The sequence below is a fragment of the Gadus chalcogrammus genome, chromosome 16 (genome assembly GCF_026213295.1).
Source record: "Gadus chalcogrammus isolate NIFS_2021 chromosome 16, NIFS_Gcha_1.0, whole genome shotgun sequence".
NCBI classification, from domain to species: domain Eukaryota; kingdom Metazoa; phylum Chordata; class Actinopteri; order Gadiformes; family Gadidae; genus Gadus; species Gadus chalcogrammus.
This window is the reverse complement of record NC_079427.1, coordinates 24,414,563-24,434,562: the sequence shown is the minus strand read 5'-3', so window position 1 is coordinate 24,434,562 and position 20,000 is coordinate 24,414,563. Positions and strand designations below refer to the sequence as shown.

At 48.7% G+C, this 20,000-nt stretch overlaps 1 protein-coding gene across 1 annotated transcript in view; it reads right to left on the bottom strand.

Annotated features, from left to right (window-relative positions):
- Nucleotides 1-8,586: 8,586 nt before the first annotated feature.
- The window catches only part of LOC130405677 (ephrin type-A receptor 4-like), a 50,500-nt gene continuing 39,086 nt past the window's right edge, over nucleotides 8,587-20,000 (bottom strand). Inside the window, exons 6-14 of the mRNA XM_056610849.1 lie at nucleotides 19,274-19,332; nucleotides 18,718-18,831; nucleotides 17,504-17,689; nucleotides 13,280-13,341; nucleotides 12,457-12,666; nucleotides 12,076-12,225; nucleotides 11,593-11,789; nucleotides 9,967-10,131; nucleotides 8,587-9,538 (exon numbers count right to left, since the gene is read on the bottom strand). Of these exons, the coding sequence (XP_056466824.1) occupies nucleotides 9,424-9,538; nucleotides 9,967-10,131; nucleotides 11,593-11,789; nucleotides 12,076-12,225; nucleotides 12,457-12,666; nucleotides 13,280-13,341; nucleotides 17,504-17,689; nucleotides 18,718-18,831; nucleotides 19,274-19,332 (1,258 nt within the window). The 3' untranslated portion in view covers nucleotides 8,587-9,423. The remainder of the gene's footprint in view (nucleotides 9,539-9,966; nucleotides 10,132-11,592; nucleotides 11,790-12,075; nucleotides 12,226-12,456; nucleotides 12,667-13,279; nucleotides 13,342-17,503; nucleotides 17,690-18,717; nucleotides 18,832-19,273; nucleotides 19,333-20,000) is intronic.

The following is a 20,000-nucleotide window of genomic DNA, read 5'->3' as shown; positions in this document are numbered from 1 at the left end:
GCTGAATCTTTAAAAAAGTATTAGAGTCTATTTCCAAGCATTGGACAGATGCTTGTTTTAGGGCCACGACATATGTACAACAACAACTCAAAGCAGCCTGGTTTATGCGTTTTACGAGGTGACGAGCATTTGGCTGCATCCATCCCCAGCAGCATGTCTCTTATCCAACGCCCCCCAACACACCTCACATTATCATCGCAGGGCGAGCCTGGCTCCATCTCTCTCCCTCTCCCTCTCTCTCTCCCTCTCTCGCTCTCTTTCTCTCTCTCTCCCTCTCTCCCTCTCCCTCTCTCTCTTTCCCTCTCTCTCTCTGTCTCTCTCTCTCTGTCTCTCTCTCTCTCCCCCTTTCGCTCTCTCTCTCTATCTCCCTCTCTCTCTCTGTCATAACAGTGGAATGTGAGCAGAACAGCTGGAGGTGAAGCCGCAGCCTCCCCTCGGCTCCCTGAGCGACGAGCCGAGGCCACCGCACAGAGACGACGTGCGCCAGAATCAAGGGGGATTTTCTCCCTTCTTCTTTCGACTTAAATTTGTTTCCGAGCATCTCGTCCAAGGTATCTTCCGAGTCTTGGAAGCTGCGTTAGAAGTAAAAAAAGGAAAACTGTCTCTTGTCCATCCCCCCACACCCCTTTAAACTGTTCACTAGCGATTTTGACACAACTTTTTTTGTTTATTTAATTTTATGATTTTGATTCTTGGATATTTTACAGAATGTTAATTAGTTTGACTAAAACGTACCTCAGTGCAGCTTGTGCCAAGTCGTCCCTGTTTTCTTTTTAAGAATCAAGAGAAAGAGTTAACACTGATTCTCCTCAACTTGTTTCCCTCCTCACTACCTTTCCTTTGTTCGGCTATGTCTTTGTCTTCTTTTGCTCTTCATCTCCCGCTCATTGATCTGACACTGACCAGGGAACAGACTCAAAAGTAAAAGTGTCTGAACGGTGCCAAGGCTGCTATCAAGGGGGGGGTGCTGCTTCCAGGAGTGCTTTTCCATGTCCTTCTCTGTAATGTCTGGCGAGACCCCTCATGGTCAACTGGCCGGGTTTAACCTGAGCTGTGTGTTAGACGGCAACAAAGACCATGTTTACCTGCAGCGAGCCCCATCTTTGCTACAACAACCTCAAGTATGGTATTCTTGTCATGTTTTTCCAAGAACGCTTGGACTTTATGTTTTTTTCTGGTCGTTGAGTGCCTTTCTTTTTTCTATGGGCTTTTATGCTCGGCGTTGTCCATCAAAAGTCCATCAAAGGTAAAATGTCTGCCGGCTGGCTACAAGGTGAGAGTTTGCTGGGGACCCTCTCAATCAATACAGCTAGACGCTGTCGAGACTCTGCCCTGTGCCCACATATCTTATACACTGAAGCTCTCTCCCCCTCTTTCTCATTTCTGCTCTGTTGACGGATGGGAATGTTCTCCTCGTAGCAGAGCTTCTGCCGTATCCCCTCTTAAAATGTCCTTCAACGCAACAAAGAACGTCAAACAATCGCCCGGGGAGAGCTCTGAAAGGCAGGACTCACGACTCACGACGGGCCCCGGAGCGGCTGGGGGATTAGTGGCCAAAGCGTTTTGATTATGGATTATGACATTGTTCAAGTCTTAAGGACATACTTCTGGACAGTAACACAAAAGAGCGAGTTAATCACCATGTCAATCTCAAGGGCTGACGGCCCACCGCCATTGGCTGAGACCTAGCAAGGCTCTTATCTATCAAATCAGTAAAAGTGAAGTTGTGGAACAATGGGGGGGGGGGGGGGGGAGACAAGGCAAAGGGCTGACATGACAGTGTTGGGCGGCTGGGGTTAAGGCGGTTAGAAGGGGCTGCACTTAATTTGAAAGTTTCATAATTAGATTGGTTGACGAAAGGTTAAGCCCCTCGAGTTTGTTTGTTAGTGTGTGTGTGTGTGTGTGTGTGTGTGTGTGTGTGTGTGTGTGTGTGTGCGTGTGTATGTGCATGTGTTTTTGTATGGTTGCGCCTGTGTGTGTGTGTGTGTGTGTGAGTGTTATGCATGCTTGTGTGTATTTGTATATGCGTGTGTGTGTGTGTGAGTGCGTGTGTGCATGCACGTTTGTGTGTATATGTGTTTGTGTTTTGTGTGTGTTTTTGTGTGTCTGTGTGTTTGTGTTTGTGTGCGCATCAGTATGTCTCTGTGCTTATGTGAGTGGATGGTTGTGTGGTCAGCCTTTCGGGGAAAATGAGAACAGTAACAAATGAAAAGTTGTTCTTGAGTGACAACTGATTTTATCCCTACAGCTGGGCACTGCACATTCTCCAAGCATTCTTTGTCTTTTTTACCCATGTTTTTCGAAGTAGAGTAGTTCTGATTAAAATTCAACATAACTATTGATTCAACCATTTTTTTCAGGAGAATTGAGTCTATAAACCCTGGACTTCCATTTTTGTATCTTCTACAGTTTGCCCTGTGGCTTCAAGTCTAGACCAGCTTGCGCACTACCTAACTAGTAACTCTAGTAAATAATGGGGTCGACATATTAGAAACATGCGGGACAATCTGTGGATAGGATCTCCGGTCAAAAAATACCAAACTTATCCTTTAAGCATGTCTGGGGGATTCTGTCTTGATCTTGACGATAAAAACTGACAAAGAGAATGCATGAAAACCTCTTCTTGGACCTGACCCTGAGAACAAAGAGTCTGTGGTTTGTCTGTCTTACAACAACACTGACAGAATGAGAGAGAGAAAGACCCGGAGAGAGAGAGAGAGAGAGAGAGAGAGAGAGAGAGAGAGAGAGAGAATGTTAGTAAGAGAGAGAGACATCCACACATTGAGTGAGAGAGAATGTGAATCAGAGTTTATGTGGAAGAGAGAAAGAGAAAGAAAGTTGGATAATGTGAAAGAGATGGAGAGAGAATATGAAAGAGGTGGTGAGAGAATGTGTCAAAGACAGAAACAGGGTAAAACAGGGAACATGGGAAAGAGAGAAATGGGAAAGAGACACAATACGAAAAAAGAGATAGACAGAGACAGAGAGACAGAAGGAGATAATAGAAATAGAAAGAGAGAGATATAATATTAAAGACAGAATATAAAAGAGAGAAAGACTATGAAAGAGAAAGTGAAATACTGACGGAGAAAGTGATAAAATGACAGAGGGAGAAAGAATATAAAAGAGAGAGGGACTATGAAAGAGAAAGTGACATAGGTACAGAGAGAGAGAGATCCCTTCTTGGAGCTCCCAGCAGAAGTATGGCCGCCACCTGAACATCCATCTTGACTTACAGTATAAACTCCAGCAAGCTGCGGTCTGGCTGCTTGGCAGTATTATTCCGCTATTCCCTCTCTCCCTCTCCCCCTTTCCCAACGTCTGTCTTCCTTCTCTTCCCCTCTCTCCCCCTCTCCCCCCCTCTCTCTCCGCGTCTGTCTCTCGTTCCTCATCTGAACTGCTACTCCTCTCCGTGGCCAACTATTCTGTTTGTTTATTACTCACCCTATCTCTCTATCTCACTCTCTCTCACTCTCTCTCTCTCTCTCTCTCTCTCTCTCTCTCTCTCTCTCTCTCTCTCTCTCTCTCTCTCTCTCTCTCTCCCTCTCTCTCTCTCTCTCTCTCTCTCTCTCTCTCTCTCTCTCTCTCTCTCTCTCTCTCTCTCTCTCTCTCTCTCATATCTGCCCATCTGTCGCTTTCAACACCAACTCCTTGTCTGCACTTTTTTGTATTTTTCATCCTCAAACGAAGTCACTTCGTTAGACACTAATGTTTTTCACGGGGTAGCTCTCCCGGTCTCTAGGACTCCTGCCCTTGTGTCCTCCTGTATAGTTGCCATCTTTGTGTCTCTCACCGTGCCAGGAGTGAAGAGAGAAATAAATGAAAAACTAAAAGTATGTTGTTCTCAGCTGGAGGAAATCTGATCGCGCTCGGCCCCGGGTCATCCTCTGCCAAGATACACATGCTGGCCAACACAGTCCAGCACACATACACTCTCACACACACACACACACACACACACACACACACACACACACACACACACACACACACACACACACACACACACACACACACACACACACACACACACACACACACACACACACATACACATACACATACACACACACACAGACACACACACACACACAAACGCACACAGACACACACACACACACACACACACACACACACACACACACACACACACACACACACACACACACACACACACACACACACACACACACACACACACACACACACACACGCACACACCAAACAGTTCGCCCTTCATTCTGATAAGGAACTCTTGCTCCAGTCCGGTCTTGCTTTAATGTATTCAAGCCTTCGTGCGCTGATTTCTCAGGAAAACACGGCGGTAACCTCGACTGACTTGGCACACACTTTCAAGAAAATGACCCCCCCCCCCTCTCCCACCGCCCGCCATCCTCTTCCTCCCAGCGCTCCATTCAGACCCCGTATCAAAGACCTGGGGCCAATCAGTGGATTTATCGCGGCTGGAAATGAGTGCAGGAAACAGATGTGACTCTGATTAAACACAACCACAAACACACGCATACACACGTGCACACACACACAGACACACACACACACAGTGTGCCAGAGGCACACTGCCCGCTGTCGCCTGAAGGTTTCAGAGTGGAAGCCGAGCCAAGCCTCGGGTCCAGAGACATGATCTCTGCTAAACATGTGCTTCAGACAATTATAAATCAGCACTGTCTCCCCTGTGTGTGTGTGTGTGTGTGTGTGTGTGTGTGTGTGTGTGTGTGTGTGTGTGTGTGTGTGTGTGTGTGTGTGTGTGTGTGTGTGTGTGTGTTTGTGTGTGTGTGTGTGTGTGTGTGTGTGTGTGTGTGTGTGTGTGTGTGTGTGTGTGTGTGTGTGTTTGTGTGTGTGTGTGTGTGTGTGTGTGTGTGTGTGTGTGTGTGTGTGTGTGTGTGTGTGTGTGTGTGTGTGTGTGTTTGTTGCTGTGAGTTCAGAGAGCAGGAAGGAGGATGGGTTGCCAGTGACAAAGGGAATGCTAATGCTTGATCCTCGTTGGTATGGAATCCTGTATGATGAACCAATTACATAATGGGGCGTTCAATGCTGAATCAATGGCTGTGAAAACCTGTCCTCTAGCCTGCAGCTCCCATGTGACGATAAAACATTGATTGCAATTTTGATGGCAGACATTGAACCGTGTGTGCGTGGGAGTGTGTGTGTGTGTGTGTGTGTGTGTGTGTGTGTGTGTGTGTTGGTGGGTGTGTGCGTGCGTCCATGCGTGCGTGTGTGTTCAATAAAGAAACGCAATGCAAGAACTTTATATGGTTTCTACTTTAATAAGAATGCGCTTTGGCACCCCTTCAATTTTCTTCACTTAGGCTATTATTTTACAAACTACATAGAAAAGGCCATAAATAAATGACATAAGTTACATGTACCTAGAATTTCTTGACAAAGAAAAAAAAAGCAACAACAAAAACTACACAAATAAAAACATCAAAAGATATGAAATCCAATCCATTGAATGACAAAACAAAAAACTAACAAAAGTTAGATCTAGTAGGTCGCAGCGCACGGCGTCTGAGCGCGACACGACGACCCACCGTTCATACCTCAAGGGCCTTTTTGTTCCAGCAGTTTTTTTGTTTTGTTTTGTTGTCTTTTTTTTCTCATCAAAAACGTCCAACATTAATAAAAGGGAGAAAAAAAAAGTATCTTACAGTACATTCTGCTTTTCCTTTCGCCTTCCCGCCTTGTCTTGCATATTTCCAAAACACAGGTCCTTTTGTCCACATAGAAACCACCGCCCGACAAACCCAACAGAAACAAAGACCAGCCCAATGCAGAAGAGGATGAGCTGGCATTACGGACGGAGCAGAGGAGGAGGAGGAGGAGGAGGAGGAGGAGGAGGAGGAGGAGGAGGAGGAGGAGGGCTGAGTGATTGATATGTGAAAGGTCACGTGTGAGTTCCACCACCTTTCAGTTAAAAAAGCAAACCAAACAAAAAACGTCTGCTGGACGTAAACCTGACTGTAAATCTGTGGAAGTAGGAGAAGAAAGAAAAAAGGATAAAAATAAAAGGAAAGACGACAATTTTCCCTTCACGGCGTGGCTTCGTCTCCACTTCAGATCCTTTCTGTTGCGTTGAGTGTCTCATCGTTTCAGTTCCGCCACGTCGACTGTCCAGGTGGTGTGATTGTATCGGGCAGCGGACAATTGACACGATGTGAATGTTTATCTGCACGCATGTATGCGCGTGCATGTGTCTGTGAGTGATTGTGTGTGTGTGTGTGTGTGTGTGTGTGTGCGTGTGTGTGCGTGTGCGTGAGTACAAGAAGCTGGTCATTAAATGCTGTCAGATCCTCACACAACTGTTCCGGATGACACGAAAAAAGCAAGAAAGTTCAGAGAGGATCTTTTTATATATCAAAAAATCAACACAACATCTGAGTCTCCTTCTCCAAAGTGGCGTGGAGACAGTTTTAGCATTACTGGTATTACGTCAAGGACATTACTTCAGGCATTCAGTCTAAAAAAAGAAAAAAACTCACTCTCTCTCTAATACACACAAACACACACACACACACGCACACACACACACGTGTGCGCGCCAACATAGCTTTCACCCTGAAGTAATACTCACACATAATCAAATGTAACTATACATGCAAAGGAAAGGAAATAATACATCTTTAAAAAATAAAACAAAATCAAATGAAACTTTACAAATGAACACAAGTACATTGACCACCGGAGCAGGGTTTCTAGATTATATTACATTCTCTTTTTTTGTATGTATACTTATCAAGCTGTTAAAATCATTCAGAGCGTTTATCCGTTAGCGGTTGGAGCTGGTCGTTGCAGCGGTACACGGGTGCTAAGGTGTCGGGTGGGCGTGGCGCCGCGATGTAGGCGGGGCACCATGACGTGGGCGTGGTGCCGCGACCTGGACGGGTCTCCAGCGATGGAGATCTATGGTACGGTTCAGCAGTAGGGGAGGAGCTCCAGAATGAGAAACCAAGAAAGGATCCTGTATGTGTGTGTGTGATCAACACCAGCAGCTGCAAGGAGAGAGAGAGAGAGAGAGAAGGAGAGAGAGAGAGAGAGAGAGAGAGAGAGAGAGAGAGAGAGAGAGAGAGAGAGAGAGAGAGAGAGAGAGAGAGAGAGAGAGAGAGAGAGAGAGAGAGAGAGAGAGAGAGAGAGATAACGGTCAGTCACTGTGGTTTAAATGTACAGTATAAATAAGTTTCCATTGGCATGCCATCCCGCACTGACAATTACCGGTACGTTTTCAAAAGCAGAAGAGAAAACTGTACACATTCGCAGAAAGCAATGGGGCGACGACAGCCAGTCATGACATCAATAGGAAAATCGGTGGGCTGGCACAAGTGAAAAGCACTCCCCAGAATAAAGAGTAAAAACAAATGGGCTGCCTCCTGATGCCAGTAAACGTATCTCTGGACTGGCGGAGGACCAGAGCGTCCGTCTCATTAACATGCCAGGGGGGGCGCCCGGACCCTGATGACTGATCACGGTGCGGGGCTATTGATCTGCTCCCCCCTGCCTCAGGTGGCGCGACCCGGCTTGTTCATTAACACACACACCCCCCCCCCCCCCCACAGAGGTCTCACACGCCCAGCGGAAGCAGGAGGGAACAGGAGGAGGGGGGAATAATGTGTGTGTGAGGGAGAGAGGGAGCAAAGGTGAGAGACTAAGAGGAGATGGGAGGGAGGGGGGAGGGAGGGAGGGAGGGAGGGAGGGGGAGGGAGGGAGGAAGGGGGTGGAAGAGGAAGAAAGGCCAGCATATTCTAATGGTGTCTTATGTGGAAATGTGCAACCCTCTAAGGGCAAATATGATATTATACCCCATGTGAGGTCCATTTTTCAGTGATTTTATAATGATTATGATTATAATCATTCAAAGACTTTTGACAAGACTGCAGCAAACTATTGGACAAAGGAATCAAATAAAGAAAAATATATAGAAATACATGAATAGATTCCTACCGTGGTGAGGATTGGATACCATCCAGCAGACATCCCGTTGGTCATCGTGATTGGCCCAGGGATGTGTATGATGATGATGATGAAGATGATGATGAAGATGGTGATGCTTAAATCCTTAAACATGTTGTCTTTAATCACATCCCAGTATCCTCGGTAAACTCCAAAGATCTCTCAAGCTTCCGGTCCGCTTTAACAAAGCCCAGACGACGTCGACTGGACCACACAGCCGTCCGTCAAAAGGCCGGGGCGGGACATGGCCGCGCGTCCCGCCCTCGGCGTGTACCGATTGGCCGATGAATGGAAGTATCCTCATTAGAATCCTGAAGGTAAAGTCACTGAGGTGAAACATCGAGCAGATAGAGAGGAGGTGGTTGTCGGGGGCTACGGGCAACGGTGGAGGGAGGGGGGATGGGGGGGGGAGGGATTTGATAATGCACCTCTGGAAGATCAGAGACATTCTTGCCGATGTCCTGAGGGCCACAAAAATCCACCGTCCTGGGGAAAAAATCAAGACCAGTTTTGTGGGGTGGGGGGTGTGGTGGAGGAGTTTAGGGGGGGGGAGTACAGAACTCATTTTCAGAGCAACCCCAGCCCCCCCCCCCCCCCCCCTTCCCCCCCCGGTTTCCCCTCTCGTGCAGCGCTGTCTAAAAGCTTATCCCCTCGCGCGTTCACTGCTTCAGCTCCCCCGTCTCGCTCTCCGCCAGAGGTATTGTCTATATGCAGAGGGCAAGGATCCTCCATTTTGTCTGTCGGATATCAAACAGTTCCAACCCAAAGAGAGAGAGAGAGAGAGAGAGGGAGAGAGAGAGAGAGAGAGAGAGAGAGAGAGAGAGAGAGAGAGAGAGAGAGAGAGAGAGAGAGAGAGAGAGGGAGAGAGAGAGAGAGAGAGAGGGAGTGCCGTTGGGGGTAGCCAGTGAGCCCCGACACAACCCACAGAACCAATTTATAATACAACAAACACAGCTACGGGGGGGGGGGGGATGTTGAGAAAATATCAGTTTAGCGGATTATTCCACATAAGGTTCAGAGAAAACAACACTATTGCCTGGGAGGAAGAAAAGGTAAATATTCCCCCCCCTCTGAATTCCTTCCGGACCGTTGAAGGCACTCCAGATTGGCCTCTCGGAAGACAGGGTGTCCGTCTTTTCCATCAAACCCCCCACCTCCCTCCCTTGCCCCTCTGCCGCAAGCACAGCAGACAGAAATATCCTGCGCTCCGTTGAAAAAAAGGGCAATAAAGATCATATTTTTGTTCTTTGTCTACAAAAAGTGCCATTTACACAATTTCTTCTTCTTCATCTTCTTTTTGTTTTTGTTCAGATCCAATTTAAAGTGCACGGATGAGGTAAACCATCTCTTCATAGTTTTCTTTCTCATATTTATAATTTTTTCTGTATTTTCGGTTTTTCTTATGAAATAAAGTTGCTCCATCTTTTCCTTTTTTTTCATGAGCGACGCTCGGACCTCTCAGACGGGAACCATCCTGCCTTGCATTTGTTGCATTTGGGACAGCATTCCCTGGACACTGGTTAGGATCTTATTCTGGTGCGCCGCTGACGAGATGCCGATGCGAGCCATTTCTCTAAGAGGAGGAAAACACAGAAGCGTTTGTTAGTGGAAGCGTGGACCGCCGACATAAACAACTCTTAGCTTTTTTTATCTATTACTGCCTTTTCGTCAACTTTTCAACGACTTCAACTGCCACACAAGGAAATCCACTCAAAAACCATCACTTGAACCCAGTCCACCCAGTGCTCAGTGGAAACATTACCATTACAGCTTGGCAACTGGGACCAAGAGTCGGGGAGGGCCGACATGGGAAAGACAGACGCATGAATGGATACCAAATTGAAAAACGTTGCAGAGCGGTTCGAGAGCTAAATATACACACACACATAAACATTATTCAAATCCCCCGCTCCTTCAACCACGCCAGCGACACCCCGCTCCCGTCCCCCCGCAACCCCCCCGCCCCCACCCCCACCCCCGCCATCGCCCAGCACTACTTACTCCTGCGTCATGTGGACCACAGCCTCCGGGCTGGTGTACCCGGCGGCGGTGAAGTTGTCCCCGTACCTCTCCATGCCGATGGCCCGCAGCCAGTCCTCCACGGAGGCCGAGTCGGGGACGGAGGTGACCTCAGGGCTGCCGGGCTCCAGCAGGGTGGTGTGGGGTCTGAGTGAAAACATTAAAAGTGGACCGTTTAGTTCTGCTTCGTTCTTCCCGTCCCAGTCCTACTCCCCCCCCCCTCCCCCCCGTGACTTAGAATGTTTTTTCGCAAACACAGTCCGACCCGGCTCCCCCCAAATCCCCTCAGACGTGTCCGTCCTCTGAGGAACCCGCCCAAGTCAAACAGAAACGCTGCCGAGCCGGGGTGGATGTGGTCGGTGGAGTCTGGCGCGTGCGGAGAAACGGCAGACGTCAGAGTTCACCTCAGAGCACCCGTTTGATTCGCCGCTCCCCTCTCGTCCACGGAGGCTGTGCGTCCGCTCCAGTGACGAGCCTTTTCCCTCCCTGCTTTTTTCCTTCCCTTTACAACACCGTTGCTTTGGTGTTTCATGACCCTGACCGCCGGCCGTTAAACTTTTACCCGGGGGTTGGGGAGGGGAGGGGAGGGGGAGTGGAGGGAGTGAATGAGGAAAGATAACTCTTCCCTCCTCTCTGTTTCTCTTTCACACGAGCACTTTACGTTCCTTGTTTGCCTTTCTCTTCCTCCGAAGGACGTCAGTGGAGCTGCGAGACTACAATGTCAAACCGCCTGTAAGTGATTTCCACCCCACAGTAGGAGAAGGGAAAGGATTTAATTGAAACCCTACACACACACACACACACACACACACACACACACACACACACACACACACACACACACACACACACACACACACACACACACACACACACACACACACACACACACACACACACACACACACACACACACACACACACCGGCTTCCATCTCCAACTGTAAAGCTTTACAGCTTTTTACTCCTCAGCTGCACTAATTAAACAAGCTCCGTTTTCTTTCTACCCCTCCCTCACAACGAATAGCTTGGCTGAGTTGTGTGTGAGCCCCCCCGCACGCCCTCAAACACACCAACGCGTGCGCGCCTCATAAAAGCGGTCAAACAGACTCCTCCCGGGCGCTGGGCCGGTCTGTAAACACGCGGGTCGTTCCCGACACGTCGCTCTGCTTAAGGGTAATGGTGGCGGCGCACTCAGGTCATGTTTGTTTTTGAACTCCGGTGCCGCTGCCGCGTGGTCGTAACTCTCGGGGCTCTGCAGGAGTCCGCCGAGCATTCCTCGGGCCCCGAGCCACCGCCGACCGCGGGCCCCGTTGGCACCGGGATACCGTTAGCCAAACTGTTTGCATTGTAATCAAAGTGTCATTAAAAGCACTGAGCAACTAATGGGAAGTGTAAATGCTGAAACCAGCATGTGCGTGTTGCAGTGTGTGTGTGTCTGTGCAATCCTCATCTCGTGTGTGTTTTTGTATGTGTGTGTGTGCGCATGTTATTCCCAACAAATAATGTATCTCCTTGTTTAATCTATGTTTGAATGCGTCGGTTTTTCCCCTATCCTGTGTTGTTGTCGTTGTGGTTCTGTGTGTTTCTTTATCCCCCTCCGTCTCACCTGACAGTGGCGTCCCCCCCGGTCCTCTTCAGGCTGTTGGGGTTGCGGATCAGCTTGTCCAGCATGTTGACGATCTGACCGAACTTGGGCCGGTCGGCCCTCTCCCGCTGCCAGCAGTCCAGCATGAGCTGGTGCAGCGACACAGGGCAGTCCATGGGCGGGGGCAGCCGGTAGCCCTCGTCGATCGCCTTGATCACCTGGGGGGGAGGAGGCAGGGGGGGGGGGGGGGGCATTTAAGGTCAAGTCCATTTTTTGTATAAAGCTGTTTTAAAAACAACCAGGGTAGTAAATAAATAGGAGAAACATAATTGATCTAAGTTTTAAGTGAGAGATTTAAGTGGATCTGCAACATAACTATGCTATTAAGCTTTTGTATTTGCATTCTATTGTTAGTATCCAACATTGAACCATTGACTGCATATCATATACTGTATAAATGTATGTCTATATAATCCTGTTTAGATTTTATTTGCCTTTACTTACATCCTGGTTGCTCATGTCCCAGTATGGCCGCTCCCCGTACGACATCACTTCCCACATGACGATGCCGTAGCTCCACACATCGCTGGCCGACGTGAACTTCCTGTAGGCGATGGCCTCCGGGGCTGTCCAGCGAATGGGGATCTTCCCTCCCTGTGATGGACAGGCAGATCATGATTAGTGAGAGTCACAATAATAAGTGAGAACTAATTCTACACATCCCATTTTTTGTTTCTTATTTTAAGAAAAACTTAGTAAAATAATTACAATCCAACACAGCACATACACCCCCTAGCCTCAGCGAAATATACAATACACACACGCGCACACACATACACACACACTCGCACACACACACGCACACACACACACACACACACTCACCCGGGTGGTGTAGGCGGCCTCAGGGTCGTCCTCCAGCACGCGGGACATGCCGAAGTCGGACACCTTGCACACCAGGTTGCTGTTGACCAGGATGTTGCGCGCGGCCAGGTCGCGGTGCACGTAGCTCATGTCCGACAGGTACTTCATGCCCGAGGCGATGCCGCGGAGGATGCCCACCAGCTGGATCACCGTGAAGCGCCCGTCGTTCTTCTGCAGAGGCACAGGGGGGGGGGGGGGTCATTTCATGCGTCCCAGCGGATTGTGACGGTTCCAAGGCCGGTAGGTGCGGAGGAAGAGCGGGTCTGAATCCTAAACAGTACTTTGATTTGGGTTTGGGTGAGGCGGAGTGCTATGATGAAGGGTTTTCCGGCATTGCCAGGTTTTTTGGGCGGATGTGAAACGCTCATTAGTAAGGATTTCAAAGGCCGTACTCAGAACCTGGTCTGAATAGCACAATTGCCGTGCTTTGATTTCGCCAAAATCTGTAAATGCTTGGATACTATGCACGTACGTGGTGTCTGATTTACTGGATTCGAAACCGACAACATGACAAAAGGTAAAAAAGTAGGGTTCGTTATTAATTATCCTAATAAGTGAAGCAGACATCTAATGGTGTGAGTGACACATACTCACTCTTTAGGTCACGCAACAGTAACTGAACAAGTTCATGCCTGTATTCTATTGTGCCCCACACGCTACATTTGAAGGATAACAATGCAGAGATAAGACGGGATTGCCTCGCTACACACAAACACACACACGCACACACACACACTGAGTAGGAAATTGTAACGCGTGTGTGAAAAGTGAATGCATGACTGACCCTCAGGAATGCATCCAGAGATCCATTCTCCATGTACTCTGTGATTATCATTACTGGCTTACCTAGAGGGAGAGGGAGAGAGAGGTAGAGGGAGAGAGAGGTAGAGAAGGGGCAGGGAGAGAGAATGAAAGGCAGATGATTATGGAGGTAAATGATGCACATCACAGCCCATCTCTATGGGGGAGCCTCAGGGGAACAACTCAGTGTGTGTGTGTGTGTGTGTGTGTGTGTGTGTGTGTGTGTGTGTGTGTGTGTGTGTGTGTGTGTGTGTGTGTGTGTGTGTGTGTGTGTGTGTGTGTGTGTGTGTGTGTGTGTGTGTGTGTGTGTGTGTGTGTGCGTGTGGGTGTGAGTGCCAATTTGTGATTGTGTGCGTGCGTTCAACTGTGGGTGCATGTGTGTGTGTTCTTGTGCCTTTGTGTGGGTGTGCGCCCATGCATGTATGATTGTGCGCGTGCCCAAGCACATATGTGTGTGTGTGTGTGTGTGTGTGTGTGTGCGTGTGTACGTGCCCATCCATGCATGCTTGTGTGTGTTGGGGTGTGTTTATGTGTGTGTGTGTGCGTGTGTGTGTTTTCGGCCATCCATCTCTGTCCTGTAGTCGTAGTGATTTAATTAGCTCACTGTTACGGTTGCCCTAGACCCCTCCCCGTACAGAGGGAGGCATCTTCACTGAAACAAAACACCACTCACACACAGACTTGCCTCACACGCACACACGTAAACCACTGACACACACACACATGCACCGTGACTTTCTGTCCTTTCAGTATGCAAATTGGGCCATTGGACGTGTCTACTTTGTATTGTCCCCACAATAGAAGTCTCATCCCTCAGACAAAAACACACGCCGACACCCAACACCCACACCGGCCCACCACGCATCCTGCTAAGTCACCACTTATGTCCATCACGCTCACTCAGTGTCCCTTTATCTCTCTCAGCCCATCTCTCCGCTGCCAACTTTTCTCACCACATCTGTCACTTTCTTTCTAGGCGCCTCTCTCTTCTCTCACCCGGCCCAGCGCCACGTTCACCCCTCTCTTCACCCCGTCTCTCTCTCTGTCTCTCTCTCTCTCTGTCTCTCTCTCTCTCTCTCTCTCTCTCTCTCTCTCTCTCTCTCTCTCTCTCTCTCTCTCTCTCTCTCTGCCTCTCTCTCTCTCTCTCTCTCTCTCTCTCTCTCTCTCTCTCTCTCTCTCTACGGTATGTGTCTCATGGGAATTTCTGTTTCTTTATCTTTGTGTCTGTGTCTGTTTTTGTGTGTGTGTATGTGTTTGTGTGTGTTTGTGTGTGTGAGCTTCTGTGTGTGTGTGTGCGTGTGTGTGTGGATGGACATTCCCTGTTGGGTGTCTGTCCCCGCCTCTGGGGATGAGGCAAGGGGTCTGAGAGAAAATAAAAGAAAGGGGGAGGGGAGGTTTGTGGTTTTGTTCTGTGTTTTTGGGCATGCAGCTTTGGGCAAGATGGTGCTACGCCAGCTATTCACCAGCCACCAGCTAAGCCAAGCTAAGCTCATACCTAAGAGCACGACATTATAACATTTAACTTCATTTTAATGGACACACTAAAATAAGAGGTAGAATGCTATGTTGGGAGGTTCTGGGTTTTCCTTCAATGAAACCTGAATGAAAAGGATTGGACAGGAGTATTTTTCCGTTGTTGCTCGCGGTGCCAGTGTACACACGGTGTCAGCGAGCACGGCCTTTGGCAGCGCAGCTCTGCAGTGTGAAGTTCAACCACTCCACTGCGGCCAATCCCACTTGTGCCAGGACACTGTCACTCAACCGCTTGGCCCGCCTCCTGAGTGGCAAGGCTTTCATCCCGGGGTCTCAGGGATCCCCGAGTTGAGGAAGTGGTGTTCAGGTTTCGGCGGGCAGGGCCCCCTGTTTTCTCAGCCATCTTTGTTCCCTCTTTGTTCGTTGCCTCTTCCCGGGGCTATGGATGATTGACAGCTCCCCAATCAAGTCTGAGGAGCTTCTGACCTGTAACACCAAAGCTCTCCCATTCCCAGCCCCGCCCTCTTCCTCCTGGGCTATTTGCATGCTAATTCCTTGTTTGCTGAATACTCCCTGCTGCTTTTGGCAATGAACTCAGGGCAAGTGCCCCATTGGCTAGTGATCACCTGCCAACCACATAGCTACTGATGGGGGCGGGGGGGGGGGGGGGGGGGGGGGGGTAGGAGCGTTATGGTCTCCCCCCCTTCATTCAACAAATGGGTTTTCAGTATTAGTGTTTTACAGCGAACAAAGGTCCAAACATGAATTTATGATAATGTCCCTCTGTTTTTTTTTTTACTTTTAATTTAAAAGGGGTAGAGGCTCTGCACTTAAATTACACTGTGACGCAGGAGAAAGATAAATACTCTGAATGTCTGACAAAAAACGTGGTCTGTGAGGTATTATAGCACTGTTATGAATTTAGTGGCTATTTAGAGTCTCTCAATAATTAATAAGGCCTAATTGGCTCTGTTGGACATGCAGCAGGCGAACTGAGCCAGGATTGAAAATCTCTTCTGACTTAATTGTAATGGGGAGACGAAGGGAAAAAAGTGCAATTCAAATAATCGAATTTTAATAGATTCCACTAACACACTCAAGTGTGAAAGACTAATTGGTCCGACCCTCACATCAAGTGTGAGTTTGTTTGTGTGTTTCGTGTATGTGGGGGTGTGTGTTTGTGCAATATTTTCCAATCCTTGATGCCTTTCTCGTTTGAGCCGGTCTCCTTCCATCATTGGCTCTCCCTCCTTCTCCTTTCTTATCTCTGTCATTTCTATTTTATTTAACTACTTCTCTCGCTCTCCTCCCTTTGTCACCACACATGGTTGTTGTTCTCCATCAAGGAATTATCTTCTCATGGTTTGACCTGTTGGGATCCTTTTTTCCATCGCTCCATCGTACCCTATCTCTCTCTCCCTCTCTCTCTCTCTCTCTCTCTCTCTCTCTCTCTCTCTCTCTCTCTCTCTGCTAACTTGGGCCAGCCTATAGAGCGCCTGGGCTGTTTCTGTCACCACGTCTTAAAACACTTCATCAGTCTTAGTCTGAACCACCATACAAGAGACCCATATGTAGCAACCAGCAATGTAACATGCAACATGTAAAAACACAAACACACACACACACACACACACACACACACACACACACACACACACACACACACACACACACCACACACACCACACACACACACACACACACACACACACACACACACAACCATACATGTACACACACAAACCACCACACACCCTCACACACAATGTGTGAATTACCCCTTTCCACTAACATTTGTGGATTAAAATACACAAAATGCTTAAAACACGTGCGTGGAACATGTTCTTGTTAAGAACACGAGGTCTGAAACGGTCTGGAAGGAAGGTGTGAAACAAAGGGACCATGGTATGTGTGTGTGTGTGTGTGTGTGGGGGGGGGGGGGGGTTGTCTAGATTGCCCAGGGCAGAGGAAGAGAATAAGAAGCAGGGAAGTGTGTGCGTTGGGGAGATGGGGGGGGTGGCGGTGGGGTGGTCTGGCTGGTGTTCTGTGGCAGATAGAGAGGGGATAGGGTATCGCTCCCTAACCCCAAACACATTTACAGCTGACACCATGATTAATGAGCCTAGCACTTCGACACAGGCCCCCGCTTCAGGACCCATTAGCCCCCCACCCCACACCGTTCTCCACACACACACACACACACACACACACACACACACACACACACACACACACACACACACACACACACACACACACACACACACACACACACGCACACACAAAGATACACACACAGACAGACAGTAACACACACCCATCGACACACAAATTGCTGTTTACTTCCCACCCTCTGTTGCTTCCTCTATCTGCCTACATTGCTCCTGACTCCTGACCAGTGGACCCCTCTGCCATCTGGACAAGACCCACCTGGACCGACCCAGGGTCGGATGTCCCGGATCCCCCCCCCACACACACACACACACACCCACACACACACACACACAGACACCTCATAACAACTGCATCAGAGGCCAATTCTCACAGCAGGACAGCCCTGGTGGCAGTGCATGTTTGGCTGCACATTATTGAAACTTCCTGGTGCACCAAATCTATCTCAAATTCAATCAATGTTGGATGTACACACAAACACACGCATACTAAAACACCCACATAAACCAACACACACACACACACACACACACAACAAATCCACGGTGGGTGGCCCACTTACATTTTGTGACAACGCCCTCGAGGTGAATGATGTTGGGATGGTCAAACTGGCCCATGATGCTGGCTTCAGACAGGAAGTCCCGCCTCTGCTTGTCGGTGTAGCCCGCCTTCAGGGTCTTGATGGCCACACAAATCTCTCTCTTACCCGGCATCTTCAGGCGGCCACTGCACACCTCGCCAAACTCGCCTGCAACGCACGGCGGGAGGGAGGGCAACACACGGTTGAACTGTCTGCGTTGATGGAATCATATTCCACTACGAACACACAAAATCCTAGATACAGGGATCCTGTCCCATTGATCAGAGGGGGTTTGTGTGTGTGTTTGTGTGTGTGCTGGCGTCAATTTTTCCGGATGTCTGCTTTCAGTGCACTTGAAAGCATGTGTTAGTGCATGTGCTGCTATAATCTTAAATATTTGAGTGTGCATGTAGCTGGTATATATGTGTGTGGCGTGCGTGTGTGTGCTTGTATGTGTGTGTGTGTGTGTGTATGTGTGTGGAGAGAGATATGCTTTAATCATTGATCAGCGCCTCTAATCCATGATTCCTTCTTCTCCAGCAGAGCAGAAAATATGGAGCAAAGGGTGGTAGAGTTTGTGTGCGTTTGTGTGTGTTTTTGAGTGTGTGTATGGGTGTATTTGTGTGTATTTGAGTGTGTGTGTGTGTGTGTGTGTGTGTGTGTGTGTGTGTGTGTGTGTGTGTGTGTGTGTGTGTGTGTGTGTGTGTGTGTGTGTGTGTGTGTGTGTGTGTGTGTGTGTGTGTGTGTGTGTGTGTGCGTATGTGTGTGTGTCAGTGGGGGGGCGGGAACGGCGGCCTGGGGGAATTGATATTGATTCTGTTTCTGTATTATTTTGTCATTGGATGACTTTACCCAGGCCACAGAAATAGCAGGGACAATGTATTTAGCCTCCACTGTTATTCCTCACCCGATCCCTCCTCTCCGGGGGAGACACAGTAAATGTTATCATCCCAGTAAAAAAAACAAAACCAACAGGTTACATTCTGTTGAAGGCACCACGCATGCCCATGAAGCCGTGTGCGTGCATTAATCGCTCAAATACTGATGCTGTATGTGTGTGTGTATGTGTGTGTGTGTCATGTTGGTTCCGCGAAAAAGAGAGAAAAAGGGTGATCACTGTGAGTTATCTTGGGTTACGAGTCGTCAGTGTCACGCACGACCGACGACGAAGAGGAGGAAGACGAAGGGACACTCACCTATGCCGATGACTTTCTCAATCTTGATGCATGAGGCGTCGATTTCCTTTGCAAACTCGCGGACAGCCTGGTTGGGGTCCTCGTAGGTGAAGGGGTCCACGTAGATCCTCACTCCTGGAAGGACAAAGGAAAGGGAATAGAAAAAAGACGATAATGAATTCCTTCTGGAAGTCTCCATCTGTTGCGTATTTCCAGCGGGCTGGAGGCGACTACTAAACACCGCTTCTCCTCTTCTCCTTGTATCCCTTCTCTCCCTGCTCTCCCTTTCCACACTCTCTGTTCAGCTCTCATTCAGAACCGTTTCGGCCAACATGGAGTTCATTAACACTTTAGATTTTGTCGGCAGCAAAAGGCATCAGGCCTCACTAATGACCCCGCGATGAAGTGGTTGGAGGCCATTAAAAATGAGCGTGAGTTATGTGAACAATTTACTTTGTTATACATATATACACTCTGAGAGCACTTCTCAATTTGGCCCTCGGGGCGTAGTATTAACGCACTTCACAGCGCTGTCGTGTTTCCATGAGGTGCAGCAGTCGTCCCATGCGTGGCTTACCTTGGTGGAGGTGCTTCTCCTCGTCTGAGTCCTGCTTGGCTTTGCTGTATTTACTTCTTCTAGGGAGACGGAGGGAGTGAGATTGTCAGATTCAGCGGATGGAATGCACAGCAAGACGCAAGACAAAAGATCCATGTGTAGAAATCATTAGACAGTATTTAGTGAGATCTGTGTGGTGTTACTGGGATTAAGGTCGCTTGATTTGCTATTTTACAGGTCCTAAGACAAAGGAGGACTCATCTGGTCTCCTTGCATGCGTAAACCGCTGGTTTGACACCAAAACTAGACGCCACTTTTGCGCCTTCTCAGAAGAACATTTTCTCTGTGTCGTGCCGGGAGAATGTAAAAGTATGATCACAACTACGTAATCGAAAATAAAAAAGGCTGAATTTTGTCTGTGGCCAAAGTCAGGTTTAGGACATGTTAATTGTAAAATATCTGGCACATTGTCGCCGGTGCGCCTGGTTATTGATGTGTGTGGTCAGTGTGTGGAAAGGAGCAGATGTGCTGGACATTGTCTGCCTGAATGGTTCAGTAATGACTGGCACACGGCTAGGTGATTATGGTCCCGCCCCTCAATCAGATGACAGCCGGCCCACACAATGAGTGTGGAGGAGGACGCCGTATGCATATAAAGCAGCCACGCATCGCACAACCACCTGCTCGGCTGGGGAGGACGGCCAGGCAATCAAACATGCACGCACTCGTGCAGGCTCGATGCATACGT